At 42.9% G+C, this 20641-nt stretch overlaps 4 protein-coding genes across 11 annotated transcripts in view; 2 read left to right on the forward strand and 2 right to left on the reverse strand.

Annotated features, from left to right (window-relative positions):
- Positions 1–566: 566 nt before the first annotated feature.
- Positions 567–11730, forward strand: LOC132793052 (laminin subunit gamma-1). Its single transcript, XM_060802652.1, has 10 exons — positions 567–666; positions 3976–4380; positions 5255–5388; positions 5451–5578; positions 5644–6258; positions 6979–7390; positions 7449–10037; positions 10154–10490; positions 10549–10849; positions 10908–11730. The coding sequence occupies exons 2-10, from the start codon at positions 4180–4182 to the stop codon at positions 11117–11119; spliced, it is 4929 nt and encodes a 1642-aa protein (XP_060658635.1). The 5' UTR covers positions 567–666; positions 3976–4179; the 3' UTR covers positions 11120–11730.
- LOC132793054 (odorant receptor 67b) lies at positions 11731–13648 on the reverse strand. The gene is made up of 10 exons (XM_060802659.1): positions 13382–13648; positions 13215–13314; positions 13015–13153; positions 12766–12957; positions 12597–12701; positions 12366–12534; positions 12205–12310; positions 12052–12153; positions 11844–11999; positions 11731–11787 (listed from the first exon to the last, which is right to left on the reverse strand). The coding sequence occupies exons 1-10, from the start codon at positions 13516–13518 to the stop codon at positions 11731–11733; spliced, it is 1263 nt and encodes a 420-aa protein (XP_060658642.1). The 5' UTR covers positions 13519–13648.
- A 534-nt stretch (positions 13649–14182) lies between these two features.
- On the forward strand, positions 14183–15754 carry LOC132792414 (peptidyl-prolyl cis-trans isomerase D). Its single transcript, XM_060801788.1, has 4 exons — positions 14183–14393; positions 14483–14727; positions 14784–15104; positions 15165–15754. Exons 1-4 carry the CDS (start codon positions 14297–14299, stop codon positions 15657–15659), a joined length of 1158 nt encoding a protein of 385 aa, XP_060657771.1. The 5' UTR covers positions 14183–14296; the 3' UTR covers positions 15660–15754.
- A 53-nt stretch (positions 15755–15807) lies between these two features.
- LOC132792412 (protein furry) overlaps positions 15808–20641 on the reverse strand; it is a 70969-nt gene continuing 66135 nt past the window's right edge. For 3 of the 8 annotated variants that reach the window (XM_060801778.1, XM_060801774.1, XM_060801777.1), the window contains 6 exons: positions 19923–20609; positions 18197–18244; positions 17083–18039; positions 16773–17021; positions 16347–16710; positions 15808–16282 (listed from right to left, as the gene is read on the reverse strand). In XM_060801778.1, coding sequence (XP_060657761.1) covers positions 16101–16282; positions 16347–16710; positions 16773–17021; positions 17083–18039; positions 18197–18244; positions 19923–20609 — 2487 coding nt within the window. In that variant the 3' untranslated portion in view covers positions 15808–16100. Of the gene's footprint in view, positions 16283–16346; positions 16711–16772; positions 17022–17082; positions 18040–18196; positions 18245–19572; positions 19603–19922; positions 20610–20641 lie in introns of all 8 variants that reach the window. The other 5 variants (XM_060801782.1, XM_060801775.1, XM_060801780.1 and 2 more) reach the window with 2 other exon arrangements.

Below are 20641 nucleotides of genomic sequence, written 5' to 3' on the forward strand. Positions count from 1 at the left end.
ATTTAGTCAATGAAACTGAAAGTGCTCTGGGTTTTGTCGTACAACGAACTGTTATCAGCCTAACAGCGATAACCCGCTAGCTCTTAAAGGCAACTAAGTCCAAAAGTAGAGCACAGAGCAGCACAGCCTCCGCCGATAGTACCGGGAATCACATAGCAAAGCAAACGGAGAGCTGCTCATATGATAGAATATGATTCCGACATGTGTTTAACAGATAACAGATAAATAAACGACAAAGTCAAACCATACGAAGATATGAATGCGATTTCGAGTTCAAAAAGAACTGAAATACAAAACTTTAGAAATACCGAAAAATGAGTAATAAGAGAAATAAATGACAAATTGAACATTAATTCATAAATCAGCAATGCAATCGCGCAACATAATTGCCGGGTTAATACGATTCCAGACGAAGCTAAGAAGCTTGGGAGCAACATGCAGACGATCACGCTCAACTACAGATACTCAACGTCGAGATACAGATACTATTCGTTTGCTGAGAGCGAGAGAGAGAGAGAGTTTCACTCAACAATCGTCGAGACGAAGACGGCGGAGATAGAGACTGAGACTGAGACAGAAACCGCTGAGCGGTCGTGCCGCATTCCTCTAGAGTCAGTTGAGCATTGGACGTCCTCGTTAGCGGTTGCCTGTGGTCTTCTGTGCGGAGTAAGTGCGACTACGCTATAGCCGCTGAAAAGTGCTGTGTTCCCCACTCTCTGTGTGTGTGTGTATCTGTCCATGTGTGCGTGTGGATGTGTGTGTGTGGATTTCTGGTGTGGAGGAGTGTGGACTCTGTGAAGTTTTCTTCTGGATCTCTTCCGAATTTGTATGTAATGTTTTTTTTTCGTGTGTGTTTTTTGATTGTCGTTTTCGGCTGCTTGTTGTTGGCGACAAAAAGAAAACCTCAAGATAAAAAAGTATCTTGTAGTGCATGGATGCGTGTGTGTGTGTGTGAGTGCGACTACGGAGTGAGTGTGCATATGTGAATGGCTGTTGATTCAAAAGGTTCTTGCCTTCAGTCTAGTGATACAATTACAACAAAACAACCAAATGAAACAACGACAACGAGCAAAAGCACGATAATAATGAAATGTACTCGTAACTACATGAATCCATATAAACTGCCAACTTTAACCCGATTCAGCAGAAAAGTGAGAAGTGCATGTGTGTGAGTGCAAGGTACTTGATCAAAAAAAATACGAAAACCAAAAAAAAACAACAAAAAATTGAAAGCAAATGAAAATGCAAATGCAGTTGCAGCAGTTGGTTTCCCATGCCACAAATGCAAACTATAAATAAACTGACGAAAATTGTGTTTTTGGAAAACGCATCACGGAATATGTTCCAAATGCAGCATGTGTGCGGCAAGAGAAACTAAATGTATCTACAACAAAAATAAGCCATAAATAAACGCAGTATTTGTTGTGCCCTGTGCAGCGTCAAGTAACAACAAAACCAAAAACAAAAGCAACAGCAACCAAGTTTCGTAAAAAGTATCTGAGCGTGCGTTGTTCGCTCTCGTCTCGAGTGTGCAGTTTCTTTTGAGTGATTTCGTTTGCTTTTCTTCTACCTGCGCGAGTGCGTGAGTGAGTGTAGTGAAGCAGTTGATAAAAACAAACGCCTCAATAAAGATAAATAGCAAAAGGTGCCAAACAATAACGCAGTTTCAAAGCGCACAAACAAAACTGAGACCTACACACAAACACAACGTGAGCTAAAGTCGTCTTCCATCGTCTTTGTACCTGCTCAGTTCGCTCATAAGTCAACTTGTGGTCAGCCTATAACATACTCGTATAATACCATAACCATATCGCACACACTATGCACACACTAGTTCGTAGCCCCAAATTCTTATCGCAAAAGGAACTCGTGTTCATAGGCGCGTATCGCGGCAGCAACTCAACTCAACTCAGCAGCAGCAGCAGCTCAACAATTGAAATCTGAATGGAGCGGATGTTCATTCCGTGCTATATATACATACATACTTATAAACGCACAACTACACACATATATATTGACTTGTGTATGAAATATTTAATATTAAATATCTCTAGAACATGACAAGTGTATGTGTTTGTGTCTTGGCCTCAGCTGAACTCATTCCCAAAGGGTTCCAGCTCAGCTCAGCTCGAAATCTGAGGCACAAGTGTATCAAATGTGGCGCCGACGACAGTCCAAAGATTTCTTGTGCTTAATTTTGGTTTCGAAATAAAACAGTTTCTGTTTCTGTGTTTTAAAATCGGAGACGACGTCGCTGATAAGCCAACGATCACTAACCAAAAAAAAACACAAATAAAAAATCCTCTTAAGTCTACAAAGTGTTTAAACTGTGTGTTGGTACTCGTTGCTGGGAAGCAACCCCTCTAAGCTAAATATATATGTATATTTAAAAATTGATAAAAAATAAATTAGAAAATTTGTGCAAACAATCGACAGTTTGGTGATCAGATGGAACTCATACATAAGACCTTAAATAAATAAAATAAAGTGTGCTAAATGAAAGGAAAATGACTAAAATGAAAACTACTACAGAACTTTGCAGATTATACAAATACATTCATGATAAAGTATAAATGTTATATTATTCATTGAAAATGTATTAATCTCCCACTCGGTCACATGTTCATACTGGATTTTACCATAAGAAACTGGTAAATTCTTGTGAACTCCCTTTTTTCGCTTGCCTGCAGTTGCATTGCTCTTCGCTCAAATTTTTTTTTAAAAGAGCTCTAATTTCAGTCTACTTATCTAGCGTGTGGCTAAAAGCGGCACAGTGCTGTCATAAGTATTTATGATATCATCTTCTTCAATCTACTTTACTAAGTAAATAGACACAATTTACTGTGCATATTCGCTAATTAGTTGAGCAAACCTTAACTGAATTCAGAGACTTAAATGAATCTAACCTTGGCTAAGAATAATCAGAGTGCATCCAAACATAGCACCGATATGCACTCAGCATTCTCCACACATGACCTATGTGGCAAGTTCTTAAATAATTGCAAAGTTTACACGCTTATCCCCAGACACAGACACATATAAACATGTATCTAGATATAATGTCTGTGTATGTGTGTGCTATATGGCGGAGTATGTAGATGAAATCATCGCTTGGAATTATTTCAAGTTTTCTTAGAGCAACTGCTGTACTGTTTTTTTTTTTCGGTTGGCAAGGGAAGAGGTAATGCTAGAGGGGAGGAGAATCGGGTGATGTCGAGGGGAGTACTGCATATACATACCATATATATTAGTTGTAGTCGGAAACACAAATTTTGTGGGCAATGCTTGAGTTCATTTACAGTATGTGTGTGGCTGTGTGTTTGTGTTTATTTACGTATTTTTGTTGTTCCTATTTGAAATTTTCATTTGCAGTTTTTTTTCGCTTTTTTGGTTTTCTGCTTTGTTTTGTTTATACAATATACCAGCACTGTTGTTGTTGCTGTTGTTGTAGCTTCAATGAACTCACAGACAGATCTCGGAACTTACTTATTGACGAACTGAGTAAAGTTTGTGTTTATGAACAGTTTTTGGCCCGGCAAACGAACTAATTAAAAGCAAGCAAAGATCAACAGTGATCTCTGGAATGCCGCCAAATTAATACCCTAACAGATAGTTGCGGTCTTTTCAACTACTTTATTATAACTATGCCAGCTTTGTTACATGGCATGTACATAAAATTAGCTCAATTATATTTACAATCTTTATTTGCGTTGCTAGCATCAGAAAGAGTCTGTCAAATATGTTAGCTGGTCAAGACTGTTCTAATTTAATCTGTTCAGGTTATGGCATTAAAAACGCCTTTGCAAAACTATAATACACTCTGGACGCTTTGAACGGAAATAACTCGCTCAGACAATATGGACAACACATGTGCTGGAAGTGTTCTGAAAAGTTCTCTATACGAAGCATATATTTTGGGGGATTAGCTAATGCTGATGCTAATGATATTTTGTGCATTTTCCATTCACTTTGCAGCGTGTGAAGCCGCTCCGAAACCAGCCAACGTTTAACTGAAAACTGCAATTATGCTCTAACAGTGCAAATCCCAGCACAAGAAACAAAAGAAGTTATAAAACCCACCTTGGCACATTATACATAAGCTCGCAGAGATCGAGGAGTTTGCGAGTCATCCTAGTGTGCATAGAACAAAGACTCTCCATTGATACCATCAAAGTCACGATGAAGCGCAGCAGGCGGAGTCTAAGCTTAGGCTCCTCCTCAATGGCGCGTCTGCTGCTCGCTGGCATGCTGCTCTGCCACTGTGCAACGGCGGCGTGGGGCATGCAACGGCAGCCCATCAACTCAGCGGGAGGACACGAGTTGCGAGGCACGACATTCATGCCTGCTTTGGAGTGCTACGATCCCTATGGCCGACCGCAGGTGAGAAATACTATGATCAATCATAGTACAATGTAATAAATTACTCTATCAATCATTGTACAATACAATAAATCACTCTATCAATCATACAAGAATATCCAGAAGTTCTGTGTTAGTACAATATTAAAATTGTCAATCATAGCACAATACCCAGTAGTCACCCTATCAATCATAATACAATGCAATAAATGACTTTATAAATTAGAATACAATACCCAATCAATTATACTAGAATACCTGATTGATAATAATATTTCATTGCACTAAGTCACTCTATCAATCACATCACAATACTTGGTAGTCACTCTATCAATCAAAATACTCGATTGTCAATCAAAATATAATACAAGATATAACTGTCTATAAATCACTGTAAGAAACATTATTACCAAGTATAGTACTATAATCAATAGTCACTTTGTCAATCATCAATACCTCTTTATCAATCATACATAGAAGTCGCAGTAGTCTCTCCATCGCAATAAAATTCATTGTACAATGCAATACAAACTCTTTATCAAAAAAAGGGTAGTTAAACTAACAATTATACTATAATCCAAAAAAATCACTTCATCAATCGTATTACAATACCCAGTGCTCACTCTGTCAATCATAGTACAATACAAGTAGTCTGTGATCACACAATTGAATTGTATGCTGGGTCAATAGTTCCGCTGCTCTCCGTTTTATTCAAATGCAGACAAGCAAACCAATTGAGCGCTGTTGACTCAATTAACATGAATACAAATTGCGTGAAAACACACCCAAACACACACACACGCTTAGACATATTTCATGCTCTTACTTTCTCTTATCAATTAACGCTACGCAACGTATACTTAATGTGCTCTTTCTCGCCTTCTCTTTGCGACAGAAATGCTTGCCGGAATTCATCAATGCTGCCTATCAACTGCAAATCGAGTCGACAAACACTTGCGGCGAGCAGGGCGACAATCACTTCTGCACGCAGATGATGAACTCGAATCTCAAGAACTGCGGCGTCTGCAGGTAACGTCACAAATAATACACTTTTTTTGTTGTGTTTACTTAAATATTTATCTATATTTTAGTTATGGTGATCATAGTCCCGCATTCCTTACGGATCTGCACGATCCACAGAATCCATCGTGGTGGCAGTCGGAGACCATGTTCGAGGGCATTCAGCATCCCAACCATGTCAATCTCACGCTGCATTTACGTTAGTACAAATAACTGAAAATCGAAATTCGCCTTTTTTATAATTTATACTTTCTCTGTTCGCAGGTAAATCGTATGATATCACCTATGTGCGCATTCTTTTCCGCTCGCCGCGTCCCGAGTCCTTTACGATCTACAAACGCACCTCAGAACACGGACCCTGGATACCCTATCAGTACTACAGCGCAACCTGTCGGGACATCTACTCGCTGCCCGACTCCCGTGCCATCCGCAAAGGCGAGGGTGAGGCTCATGCTCTCTGCACGAGCGAGTACAGCGACATCTCGCCTTTGATTGATGGTGAAATTGCCTTCTCAACGCTCGAGGGTCGCCCAAGTGGCATCAACTTTGAGCGCAGTCTGGAATTGCAGGATTGGGTGACGGCCACCGACATTAGGATCACGCTGGATCGTTTGAACACCTTTGGTGATGAACTGTTTGGCGATTCGCAAGTGTTGAAATCCTACTTCTATGCCATCAGTGATATTGCAGTGGGTGCTCGTTGCAAGTGCAACGGCCACGCAAGTAAGTGTGTGGCAAGTACAGGAATGCATGGCGAACGCACCCTCGTCTGCGAGTGTCGCCACAACACCGATGGACCTGACTGTGATCGCTGCTTGCCTCTCTACAACGACGTCAAGTGGAAGAGGGCAACATCAACCGAAGTCAACGAGTGCAAAGGTAAGCAAATAGAACATAGCTTTGCAGAACTGGTTGCACGCTGCACAGTGCGTAGTGGTGAAAAATATACAGAATATAACAAGTATATATGAATTTTGAATTTTCATATCCGCTTTCCTCTTTTTAATGACAATTAATTTTATAAGTTTTCCTTGATAAAAAAAAAGACATATTAATGAAGCGACTTTTGTCTTTTAATTTATAATAGTTATGTATGGTTAAATTGGCAAGTGAAGTGAAGTGCTTAAAATTGAGAAATATGCTTGAAGAACAGCCTATCCCTTTTCTATATTTGAAACCAAATTATATTTTAAGAAGCTAACTCCATACATTAGAAATTAATTTAATTTTTATACCATTTGCCCCACTGTGGTGTGACTTGCTCTATATAAGGACAGACTGCTTTGCCGTTAGATGCCACTTGTGGCAAACACTTGTGATCGTCGCGCTCAGTCAATCAGTCATGTTGCGTCTGTGTAACTTGTTGCAACTTCTTTGCCTCGTTGTCCAGGCCAAAGGGTATGGCTGGACCTACGATTATGCGCTGAACACAAATCGCATTGGTGGCAATGATATGGTGCACTGGTATCATATCAACTGTAAATCGGATAAGAATTTCCCTTTAAACTAATTCCTCATTTAATTGCAACTCAGCTGCAATCACTATTCATAAATTTAATACTCATTATTTACTTAACTCCAACTCTAATTTGATTACAGCTTGTAACTGTAACGGCTTTGCGGACAAATGCTACTTCGATGCAAATCTGTTCAATTTGACGGGACACGGTGGTCATTGTCTGGACTGTCGCGACAATCGCGATGGACCCAACTGCGAGCACTGCAAGGAGAACTTCTATATGCGTGACAACGCTTACTGTGTGAACTGTGGATGCGATCCCGTTGGTTCCCGTTCGCTGCAGTGCAACAGCCAGGGCAAGTGTCAGTGCAAGCCTGGCGTGACTGGCGACAAGTGTGATCGCTGTGCCAACAACTACTTCCAGTTCGGACCACATGGTTGCCAACCCTGTGGTTGTGATGCCCAGGGCTCGCAGGATAATACGCCAGCTTGCGATGCAGAGACGGGAATTTGCTTCTGCAAGGAAAACGTCGAGGGCAGACGCTGCAATGAGTAAGCAACTCAATTTCCAATAGATCACCCCAGTTTCTTACACCTTTTTTTTCATTAGGTGCAAACCTGGCTTCTTCAATCTGGATCGCAGCAATCGCTTCGGTTGCACACCCTGCTTCTGCTATGGCCACACCTCCGAGTGTCAGACTGCTCCCGGTTACTCTGTGGTCTCTGTCACTTCAAACTTTAACAAGCACAAGGAGCGCTGGACCGCTATTGATCCGAATCGTCGCGATGTCGACATCAAGTACAATCAATACAGTCGCAGCATCGGTACCACAGCTCAAGGCAATGAATACGTCTACTTCCAGGCGCCCGATCGCTTCCTCGGCGATCAGCGTGCCTCCTACAATCGTGATCTGAGCTTCAAGCTGCAACTGGTCGGTCAGGTGGGACCCAGCACCAGTGCCAGCGATGTCATTCTCGAGGGTGCTGGTAGCAAGGTGTCGCTGCCCATCTTTGCCCAAGGCAACAGCATCCCAGATCAGGGAGTGAAGGAATACAAGTTCCGCCTCCACGAGCATCACGACTATCAATGGCAACCAAGTCAATCGGCCCGTGGTTTCCTCTCCATACTCTCCAATCTCACGGCCATCAAGATCAGGGCCACCTACTCGGTGCAGGGCGAAGCAAATCTCGATGATGTGGAGCTGCAAACGGCTCATCGCGGCGCTGCGGGCAAACCTGCCACCTGGATTGAGCAGTGTACATGCCCGGAGGGTTATTTGGGACAATTCTGCGAGTCCTGCGCTCCCCGCTATCGTCACAGTCCGGCACGTGGTGGACCTTTCATGCCTTGCATTCCCTGCGATTGTCATGGCCATGCGGACATTTGTGACTCGGAGACGGGCAGCTGCATCTGTCAGCACAACACTCAAGGCGACAACTGTGATCAGTGTGCCAAGGGCTACTATGGCAACGCCTTGGGCGGCACTCCCAACGACTGCAAGCGTTGTCCGTGCCCCAACGATGGCGCCTGTCTGCAGATCAATGGTGATACCGTCATCTGTACCGAGTGTCCGGTGGGTTACTTTGGCTCGCGTTGCGAACAGTGCAGCGATGGCTTCTATGGCGATCCAACTGGTTTGCTGGGTGCGGTTCAGACCTGCAAGAGCTGCGACTGTAATGGCAATGTGGATCCCAATGCGGTGGGCAACTGCAATCGCACCACCGGCGAGTGCCTGAAGTGTATTCATAATACCGCTGGCCAGCACTGTGATCAGTGTCTGCCTGGACATTTCGGTGATCCTTTGGCGCTGCCGCATGGCAAATGTGATCGCTGCAGTTGCTATGCTGCTGGCACCGAGCAGGACGAGAAGAGCATCTCGCGTTGCGATCAGGTCACTGGACAGTGTCAGTGCAAGCCCAATGTGATTGGACGCGACTGTGGCGAGTGTCAACCAGGTTACTTTAACATTCGCTCGGGCAATGGTTGCGAGAACTGTTTGTGCGATCCTGTGGGCAGCTATAACTCCACCTGTGATCGACTCACTGGACAGTGTCACTGCAAACCGGGTGTGGTTGGTGTGCGTTGTGATCAGTGTGAGAACTACTTCTTTGGCTTCTCCGTGGATGGCTGCAAGTCATGCGAGTGCGATGCGAGTGGCTCACAGGGGTTCCAGTGCGATCAGACGGGTCAGTGTCCATGCAACGACAATGTCGAGGGACATCGTTGCGACCGTTGCAAGGAAAACAAATACGATCGTCATCGCGGCTGCGTGGACTGTCCCGACTGCTACAATCTGGTGCAGGATGCGGCCAATGTGCATCGCGACAAGCTGAAAAATTTGAGTTCCACTCTCGACGAAATCGCTCGCACTCCTGTTACCAACGATGAAGAGTTTGAGGGCAAGCTGCGCGCTGTGCAGGATAAGGTTGCCGTTTTGGCACAGGATGCACGCTCGGGCTCGGGTGAAGGGGGACAGACCTATGTGGAGGTCATTAACGATCTGCACAATCGCCTGGACAGCATGCGTGGCCATTTAGAGAGCGCCGATGCTCTGCAGAAGAATGCCAACGATGAGATTGTCAAGGCACGCAGCAATTATACGCAACTACACGATATTATCGACGACGCCAAGAAGCAACTGCAACAGGCTTTGGATCTGCTGAACGATGAGGGAGCTCAAGCGCTGGCCAAGGCCAAGAATAAGTCCGTGGAATTTGGCGAGCAGTCCGAGCAAATCTCCGATATATCGCGTGATGCACGCGCTCTTGCCGATCGCTTGGAGTCGGAGGCACAGTACGATCTGAAGAATGCCAAGGACGCTAAGGATGCCGTAGAAAAGGCGCATCTGTTGGCCAAGAATGCCATTGATCTGCAGCAAAAGGTGGGCGTCGAATTGCGCTCCGAAGTGCGACTCGAGCTCGATCAAGTGAAGCAATCGCTGGGCGCCGTTGCTCAAACCTCCAAGGAGGCGTTGCGCAAGGCCAACGAAGTCTACGATGCGGCTCTCACGCTGCTCAACGATGTCAATCGGCAGACACAGCCGGACATTGACATCGCTAAGTTGAAGCAGGAGGCGGTTGCGGCCAACGAACGTGCCGACTTGCTGCTCAAGCAGATCAACGACTTGTCCGACGCCAATGGCAATATCTTCGACGAATTTGCTACCGAAAGCAAGCTGGCCCAAGTGGTGCTTCAACGGTAAGTCGAGTCTTATAATCCTTTTATAATTTTCACTTCAATTCCATTTGTAATATGGAATAATATGTTGACAACAGCTGACTAATAATGCGTATACGTAATTTTCCTTTCCTCAGCGCCGATACCCAAAAGAAGGACGACATTGAGCTGCTTGCGCGTGCCAAGGCAGCACATGAGCGTGCCACCAAGGCTGTGGAGCAAGGCGACAATACGCTCAAGGAGGCCAACAACACTTACACCAAGCTTGCCGGGTTCCAGTCTGATGTGCAGCGCTCTTCGGAGAAGGCAGCCCAGGCTATGGAATTGGTGCCCAACATTGAGCAGGACATTAATCATGCGCGCACTCTGATCAACCAGGCGGCCAATGCCTTGGAGGGTGCCAACAAGAACGCCAATGAGGCCAAGAACAATGCACAAGAGGCACAGGAGAAGTATGCCGAACAAGCATCCAAGGTAAGTCAAGGAAATATCGATGATTGTACCATTACTTATATCATAATCCATTCCACAGGATGCAGAGTTGATTCGTCGCAAGGCCAATGAGACCAAGGTGGCAGCTCGTAAGCTGCGCGATGAGGCTGATCAGCTGAATGGTCGCGTCAAGCTGACGGAAATGAACATCTTCCTCCTGGAGGACAATTCAACCAAAGATGATAATCTGGTGGACGATGCCAAGCGCAAGGTGGGTCAAGCCAAGGCCAACACGCAGGATGCTCAGAAGCAAATTGAAAAGGCCAACGCTGAGCTGTCCGCCATCAAGGATGAGCTGGAGAACCTCAAGGATATCAACACCGCAGATTTGGATAAATTGGGTAAGAATAACTTCAAAGAAGTGAATAATTTAAATACTAATTCAATTTGGCATTGCAGAGAATCGTCTGAGTGTGGTGGAGAGCGACATCAATCGCGTGAATCTAACGGGACGTATCGAAAAGTATCGAGAACAGCGCAATATACAAAAGAAACTGATCGATAAATATGGTGACGAACTGATCGATCTGGAGAACGAGGTGGCAAACATTCGCCAAATATCAGAAGCACTGCCCGCAGGTTGCTTTAGACGCAATCGTCTAGAGCCGTAGACTCATCTACATTAATTAAAATAATGAATGCACTACCAACTACCAACTACTTCAATTAACATCTAAGTACCAGGCGAAGACGAACAAATCAAAGTCGAAATCGGAAATCGCATATCGCAAATCGAATTAGCCCTTAGCCGTTGAATGAAATTATAGAGTTTTAGTCTTATAGCTGAAATATTGTGTTTAGTAAAAGAAGAGAAACAAAAACAAAACGACAAACGAGAAACCAGATAAACAAAACTAAGAAATGTTAAGCTTTAATGCATCAGTCATATACATCATTGATTATATCGAAGCATGATGCCCAACTTCAAAATGTTCTTAACTGCCAATTGTGCTTTAAATTCAAGCCAGCCATGGACGACTGTATTATATATTGAAAACTGTGCCGTGTACAATTCCCTCAAGCAATCCTCTCCAAATCAATTGCATTTCTTTAAATATATATCCCAAAACTATTCTACTCTATTACGTACATATATTAACATATTTTTCATCTACGTTTAATGTGCCAATTACAATATTTTCACTGTGTTTAAGTCGATTTACCTTAAAAATACGATTAATAAAAGTTTTCCAACGTTGTAATCTATAAATGTAATTTATGCTTATTTGTTATTCATGTTTCTCAACAGTAGAAAGAAATTTCCACTGGTGCGAAAGACCTGCAATGTATAATAATTTAAATTTTTGTTTTCAGAAATTCAAAACCTCAACTCACCTGCACCAGAAACTTGTGTGACAAATTTGTAAATCCGCCCACGCTGAGCACAAACGTTTTTCTTGAGAACATCAGCATCAGCTTGATGATGAACTTAAAGTCTTCGGATTCATTATACCAGGCACAGTTATACCAATCGTAGAAGAGTAATTCGCTCTGGAAAGTCTACTTTGAAGTCAAATTTTTATTGAAAGACTTTTTTACTTACCTGCGTTTCTACTTTTTGAGCATTGACATTGTATAAACTGATTTCAAGAGTTATAGTTACCAAATAGACCATAATCATGCCCATCCAAACCCAGCCCACTTCCTAGAAAAATAATTTAGTATCTGTGACCAGATAAATCAGCTTTTAACCTACCATAATAGTGCTGATCTTATAAAGCAACATGCATATCAAGATGCTGCTTATGACGCATTGTACAAGAATGATGTATTTGAAGAGGTTCTCGATTTGGGCATGATGTCTGCAAAAGATATTAGACAGTTGAAATTGTTTAAGATATATTTTATAAATATTACCTTGAGATGCGTGCAAAGAGTCGAGCACAGCAGCGTAAATAAGGCACTCTTAAAGACTTGGGAACAACCGAATCGCATGTCGAGTGTTGCACCAAATAACGTAGAATCTTTATAAGACACGCCTCGTATCTGGTGAGCACAACAAACAGACTGTTGAAGCCAAATACAGCTAAGGGAGACAATAGTTCTAAATTAAAAGAAATTTTCAATTAGAACCAGTGCGCGCCCTACCAAAGAAACACCAAAAGGGCCCAGACTGTAGCAGGAAAAAACGAACGGAATACGAGGGAAACTCGTATTTGCCCAGCTTTATAAATGGCACAATTGCTGGATAAGCTATAGATTAAAGTACCATAAACATTATAACGACATATTTGTAGTTAATGGTAATCAAACCTACTTAAAGTCATCTCACAAGTGTCGTGTATTATGTAACAATCGTAGACGTATTGAAAGTAGGGCCGCATTGTATAGTACAGCACAGGCATACAGACAATCTTGAAAAAGAACATGACCTGGCGATCAATATCTTGCCAGTTTTTGGATAATATGGAACCCAGTGACTTGCGTAATATCCGTTTATTGGGTAAATCTTTATAGAAAAGAAATCAATTACGTATTTTTTACTTAATAAAACATTTTAACGCACCCAATTCAAACAGCCCCAAGTTCTTGAGCACATCACCTGTTTCGGTGGTGTATACAAGTTCCGCACAAGAATCCATATAATTGTGAAAGTACATCATTTTTACTAATCCCACCGAAAGCTGGAAAGAAAGTAGAACAGCCTGCGAGAAGAAAACAGAGATCATACTAATATCTTCTGTTTTACTTTTGCTGTCTACTGACCTCTACATAAGCTTCAAAGGACACCGTGTAATTTTCCATGATGAATTGAATGAGGCTATATATAATGCTCAAATTCACCAGTAAAGCAAATACTCGTAGACTACATAATAAAAAAATGTAGAATAAAATAAAATTTACATATATCATATTTAATTATGAAAACTCACAATCCGCAGGGCCGCGAACTGCGTTTCCTTGGCGCTATGTTAATTCCCAATGCGTAGGCGCTGTATTCCACCCAGGTGAGTCCTGGCTTGGGCAAGTCGTCAATCAGCTGCAACTCCTGATCCAGTATGTTCTGCATTTTGAAGGGCGAAAGTGAAACTGCTGAAGGAGCTGCTCCAATGCATTCTTTTATAGCATTTTTTCTAAGGGGGTTCTTGGCTCAATTAGTAGTAAATTATACGGTTGCTTTTGGGTAAATTGCTTTATTGCTTATGGACATTGTGCAACTCTTGTTCAATGAAGCTAAAATAACTATGAAAATTTTGTGGGCGGAACGTGAAAACATTAAAAATGTAGGAACAAACGGAAACGAAAGGGGGAAATTCGAAACAAGTAAAGTCAACCTGAAAAATGATTTAATTACTTTAAAGAGACAAAGACAATGTAGTAGAACTGATTCTTTAGCTAAGGGAATATACAAAACTTCATTTATTTTAAGCTTATGCGAAAATATTCAATAGCCGAATTAAATCGAAAATAAGTTTTATATTGTATAATTTTTCAAAGTAATTTTTAATATTTTATTTCTTTATTAGGGTTCACAATGCATATTACATAAAAAAAATATAATAGATTATACTATTAATTACTTTCATTTACAATACTATTGAAATACAATTTTAATAAATTAACTCATATGTGTAGCACAACAATTCAAATATTTAACGGCTTGCGCCAAATCAACCAATTTGCGCGCAGTTGGCAGCCCCAATCAGCTGTTGCTGCAGACACAATAAAGTTTATGGGCAGCACTGGTCATGGTTCAAGTGTAAATCGTATGCCATTTGTTTACTTAATTTAAAGTTGGCTCAATATTGTTTGGAATCGCGACTGGTCGGCAAAAAAGCTGCGCCTAGATGACAAAAATGGATGCAACGCAACACAAGCTGCTACAGCCCGTGAAGGGTTCGAATCCCTTGGTGTATTTAGATATCACCATTGGCCAGGAAAGCGGTAAGCAAAACAAAGTCGCACAATCTCTACTTGACCTACATAATAATTACTGTGTGTGTTTGCGTGTGTGTATATTTACTTTTGCGCAGCGGGACGCATGATAATTGAACTGCGCAAGGATGTTGTGCCAAAGACAGCGGAAAATTTCCGTGCCCTGTGCACAGGAGAACGTGGCATCGGGCAGCTGGGGCAACCACTGCACTACAAGGGCACACGCTTCCACACCATCAAGCGAGTATTTGCCGTCCAAGGCGGCGATCTGGTCCACAATGATGGCACCAGCGGCGAGAGCATCTATGGACCACTCTTCGAGGACGAGAACTTTGAACTGACGGTGAGTTAGTGAGCAGGCAATCAACAAGAGACAAATCTCATCTTTTCACTCTGTAGCACAATGACGAAGGCGTCGTCAGCATGGCCAACTATGGCAAGCCACACACCAACAACTCACAGTTCTTCATCACAGCCGTTGGCTGCGAAAACCTCAATGGCACCAATGTCGTTGTGGGTCGTGTGCTACGTGGCCTCGGTATTGTGGCCGAAATGGAGCAGAACTGCACGGATGATGCACATCCCACGGTGGACATTATGATCAGCGACTGTGGGGAACTAGCACCAGACACGGATTGGGGAGTAGACTGCAATGATGAGACAACAGACAAACTGCCACCATATCCACAAGATTGGACGGGCAAATTCACGAAGCCAACTGTAAGTTGCAGCATTTGTTACATAATCACTATAAAGTTTATACAACTGTCTATCTTGCAGTCCGACGCTACAGTTCAGCTGCTCACGGGCTTGCGGCAATCGGGTAATCACTTCTTTCAGCTGGGCAGATATCATGAAGCACGTGCCAAATACCGCAAGGCGAATCGTTACTACACCATGCTGCGCAAGAACTTCGACTGGCAGCAACTCAAGGGCTGCTCTGATGACACGGATCTACGTAAGCTCGACGACTTCTCAGTGGTGAACAACATCAACATGGCTGCCGTGGAGCTGAAACTAGAGAATTATCAGTATGCCAAATACGAATGCTCAGAGGCTATACGTCTGGATCCCAATTGCAGCAAGGCGTTCTATAGACGCGGCCAAGCGCAAAGTGCCATGCGAAACTATGAAGAGGCTATCAAGGACCTGAAGCATGCCCACAAATTGCTACCGGAGAACAAACAGATCCTGAACGAACTGAACAGTGCCAAGCAGCTGTTGGCCGAATACAATAAACAGCAACGAAAAGCGCTCAAGAAACTGTTCAATTAGTTAGGGGACATTTTTTGAATATTTTGTACAAGTTGAAAATTTTGCTCTACTTTTAGTGTAAGCTGTCCATGTGTTCAATGTGGATCGAAATGACATCAATACTTTATAATTAAATGTTTTTATTTTATACAAAAAAACATACGATATTGCAAATTGTTCCATTGGGTTTCGCCACAAAAACTAATTGCCATAGCTGTTATATGTATTTATCGTATATGTAAGTATATTATGTAATTGTATCGTATTCGTACCCTAAAAACACATTTGTTCACAATAATGATTTATCAACTCTCTCTCAACTGAATGATAGTGGGATAGTAGTACCTATATAATAATGCTGCTTAAATACTAACAACTATTTATTTGATTAGATAGCATATCAAAATGAGCTTAATCCTGCACTAAGTTTAGCCATATGTAGAAGTTCCATTTGTTTTAAATTTAAAGATTTGTCACAATATCTTGTTCGCTGCGATGCAAATTGTTTGATCCGGCGCCCATGTGATAGCTCTTCATGTTGATTTCCATGTTGGTCAAGGCGCTGGACACGTGATACAAGTTCTCCGAGAGTATTGCGTACACCTCAAACAGCTCCGAGTCGGATTTGGACACAATGAAGTCCTCTGCAAAGAACCAATTGATTAGCATTCTCTCGAAATATATTAAGGTAATTTTTGGTAAACAAACCTGTTCGATCCTTCATAATGCTGTGAGCATAAGCATTCAATATGATGGTCATCTCGTCGAATTTGATGCGACTATCGATATTGCCATAGCTGAAAATGGTCAGACTTTGATCGCCTGCATTTAACGTAGAGACACGCCGATACTGTCGCACATGTGAAATGGCACTGGACCAACGTTGAAGACCAATATGCTCATGCAACGATGCCTCAAACTCTTCCTGGGTCATCGGCAAGCCAGGCGACGGCGTCGGCGTATGTTCACCCTCAGTAGAGGTGGATGATTCCAGGCAATCGATCTCTGCTTCCGTGGTGCAACGCACCAATGCATCGCGCACCAAGGCATAAAGATCGGATATGTCATGCATCTGCAAGAGCAAAAACAAGTTATGAAAGTTCAAAATGTGCCTCAAAAGATTGATTCACTTACGTCTTCGTTAACACGAAAATGATTGACCACATTCGAGGATATTTTATGATTCGATTCGATCAGCAGCAACAGCTGGAACATTAGTTTGTACAAGGAACGGCCCAGATCGAGCACCACCTCCGTGGAGGCAGGATCAAAAGGCATATAGGCTATGCTCGAGCTGCTGCTGGGCATCTCCAAGCCGGAAGCAGCGACATCCGATTCATTGAACAGCGACAACTTACACGACGTTTTCACCGCATCCAAACACTGCAAAAGAATTAAAACAATTAAAATGCTTTTCAATTAATTTAAAATGAATTTAACTCACCTCCAACACCTGATCCTTGCGATCGAAGAACGTCTCAAGATGCTCCTGCACCTCGAGCACATTAAAACGCAGCATTTCAAACAACTTGGGCGTCGTTGTCTGCAGTTCGCTGCACCAAACACGCGGCGGATCTGCGCGAGAGCTCAACAGATCTGTAAAGAGCGATATGCGATTTCCCAATTGCGATCCAATGCCTGTGAAGAACTTCTTTGCCTCCTTCGAAATGCTGATTGTCTTGAACGTTAGCTCCTTGATCAGTCGATACAATTGCATTAACAGCTCTGAGGTGTGTGCCGATGGCTGATTAACAAGCATCGATTGCAACTGACGTCGCCAATTCTCCTCGGCCTCATCGCGTATTGCGGCACCAAAGCGAATGATGCCCTGCAGATGAGGCGAGGCATTGCAGGGTGTAATATCACCCAAATCTCCAGCACTTGAGCCACTGGTATCGCTACGCGACACCGAGTTGCGACGCCGACGCTCGCGCAGACTCAAAGATGTGGGCGGCACGGCGCTAAAGCAGTTCTTCAAGAACGACTGACGATGATCGTCGTCGAGTGGAGATTCCGATTCGCCCTCTTCATCGGAAGAATCATCGGCGGTTTGTCGCTTGCGTTTGCTCAAAATGGGCGTCTTATCGCTGAAGCTATCCTCCAGCGCCGAGGAATGGCCTCCCTTGATGGAGCCACCGATACCACTGCCACAATTCAAGCATTCCTCATCGCCAACAAACTGATGGCGTCGTACGCCCCAGTTAAAGTTGTCCGTTGACTCTCCAGCAATGCTGTCCTCGTACTCCAGGAAATCAAAGTCCTTGAACACGGTAAAATCGGGCTGTCCGTCATCGCGTCGTGATCCGCTGCTAAGATCACCTTGTGGACCTGACGTTTCCTCGGTGGAGGAGGCGGCCGAAGATTGACGCTCCATAAGATCCGACGATTGGCTAAATATAACCTGCATATTATCAGAAATACGTTAGTAACATTGTAATTAAAACATGCAACAAAAAAAACACTCAAATCGATCTAAGAAAATGATTAATATAAGACATACAGATACAGATATATATAGTACATTTATATAGATATAAATAGTAGACTGGACAGCTTACGCTTTGTCTGGTCGCAATCGATCCCGTTAGAAGTGACGTGCTCAACGACTGATCGTGTTAAAGTTAAAACAAGAAAACGAAACGTACAGTTTGAAAAAAACACACATGCGCATTCACAGGCACGGAACGCAATGGAAATGAAACAAAACGAAATGAAACAAGTAAGAAAGCTACAGTCGAGTGTACTCGACTGTGAGATACCCGCTACCCATTTTGAATAAAAGCAATATATTTTGCGGTATATTTCTCAAAATATACCAAATATACTACTAAAAACCAAAAAAAAATATACCAAATGGTATATTTGGTATATCGATATAGTACCGCATTCAAAATATACCATAGACAGCACAATATACCAGACTGTCGGCCAAAGCAAATTAGACCCCTAGTAAGTAGGCGTTTTTGCCCATACAAAAGTATTTCTTTAATAACTTCGACAATTTTTATCTGATCGCAACCAAATTTTTAGGAATCATAACTACTATAGTAATTATTATATATACCAAAATTCGTAACTCTAGCTTTAAAATTACGCTTGTTATTCGATTTTTTTTATTTGCGGGGGCGGAAGGGGGCGTGGCAAAAATTTGAAACAAACTTGATCTGCGTGCAAACATAACAAATGTTGTCGAAAAAAAATTATAGCTCTATCTCTTATAGTCTCTGAGATCTAGGTGTTCATACGGACAGACGGACGGACACACAGACGGACAGACACACAGACGGACAGACGGACATGGCTAGATCGTCTCGGCTGTTGAAGCTGATCAAGAATATATATACTTTATAGGGTCGGAGATGCCTCCTTCTGCCTGTTACATACATTTCCTGCCGGCACAAAGTTATAATACCCTTCTACCCTATGGGTAGCGGGTATAATAAAACGCAGGGGTGTGGTGGGGTAACTGAACAGGAAATGATAAATTGGGGAGCAAGCATGTTTGAGTTCTCACCAATTCCGAAGTGTTGCACAAGAAAAGTGGAAGGTTTACAGGAATGTTTTTAAGAAATAATTAGAACGTTAACAAAATATGCATAAGAAATTAATATTTCCACATTCTTACGATATTTTATGATTCTTGGGGCTTAGACAAAAAAAAAGACATGAAATGTAAGGATTTCACATGATGAAATCTAAAACATGCTTGTGTGCTATAAGAAATGGATGGAATGAAACAAAAACTGAACATGAGCAGGCAGATTCTTCTAACAAATGAAATGAATAAAATGAGACGGATCTGAGCAGAACGTGTGGAATAAAACAAAGAATCTAATACGACATTACGGAACTTAAACAACGAGCCAACAAATCAAACAAATGACACAAAACAAAAACAAAGCTACACGTGGCATTTAGAAACATGTTCCTTTACCTTTGAGCAAATTGAGTTTATGAAATCGTCCTATAATTAGGTTTGGTTCGGGTTGTTAATGATGATTAATGGCGTGTTAGTTATTGTTTCGATATCGGATTGATTTTGATATATATTGATATTGATATTTTTGATATTTGGTTTATTTTACATGAAAGAAAAAAGAAGTAGAAAATAAATAATTTGCTGTAGAGATGATCGGGCCACATTATTATGCTCGTAGAGTAAATACATATTAGAAAGCAGGAGCTGAAAGAGCTTGCGCTAGGGGAGTTCAAAGCATGCACCTTGCTAATGTACAAGCTGACAGACTGTCGTCCCCAGTCCCCGTTCCCACCGCAACAACTTACCGATGGCGACTTGGGCAGACCCACACGTTGACCACATGTGGTCAGCAAATTAACAAGGCATTCCCGCACTCGACACTGTGACATCCACGGGCGTTTCCATCCACTGAGCGGCACTGTATCCGCCGGAGAGAGACTCGCACTGCGTCTTGGTGAATTCGGAGTGCCAACAATGCTGCCAAGACCACCAACAACATGCTGTTGTTGTTGCTGCTGCTGTTGTTGCTGTTGCAACAGGTGCTGTTGCTGCTGCTGTTGTTGTTGCTGGGCAGCGACGGCAGAGGCGGCAATGGCCGCCACATTGCTGTGGGCCCGTTGCTGCTGCAGCTGTGCGCTGGCCTGTTGGGCAGGCGCAACCGTCACAGTTGTGGCATTGGTCAGCGTCGAGTTGAGCGATGAATTTCCAGTGCCCGATGCACCACCACCAGATCCGCCGCCCACTAGGTTGGGCTCCTCCGTTTTGAGCAGTATGCGACGACCGATGAGCGGCGTCTGTGAGACATCAAAGGTGAACTCCATGGTGCGGCCGGCCAGTTCCTTTTTACAGAACATATCCGAGTCCGGATATGCGCTATAGAAGGAGAACGATAAGCCGGCGCTGCTGCCATCGCTGGGCGGCACCACTTGCAGCGACGAGCTGCGTGTCACAATCAGCTTGAGTATCTTCAGCGAGTCCTTCCAGTTCACAGTCTGTAAAAAGTAAGTATCCGTATTTAGCTAAC

The sequence above is a fragment of the Drosophila nasuta genome, chromosome 3 (genome assembly GCF_023558535.2).
Source record: "Drosophila nasuta strain 15112-1781.00 chromosome 3, ASM2355853v1, whole genome shotgun sequence".
Lineage (NCBI taxonomy): Eukaryota > Metazoa > Arthropoda > Insecta > Diptera > Drosophilidae > Drosophila > Drosophila nasuta.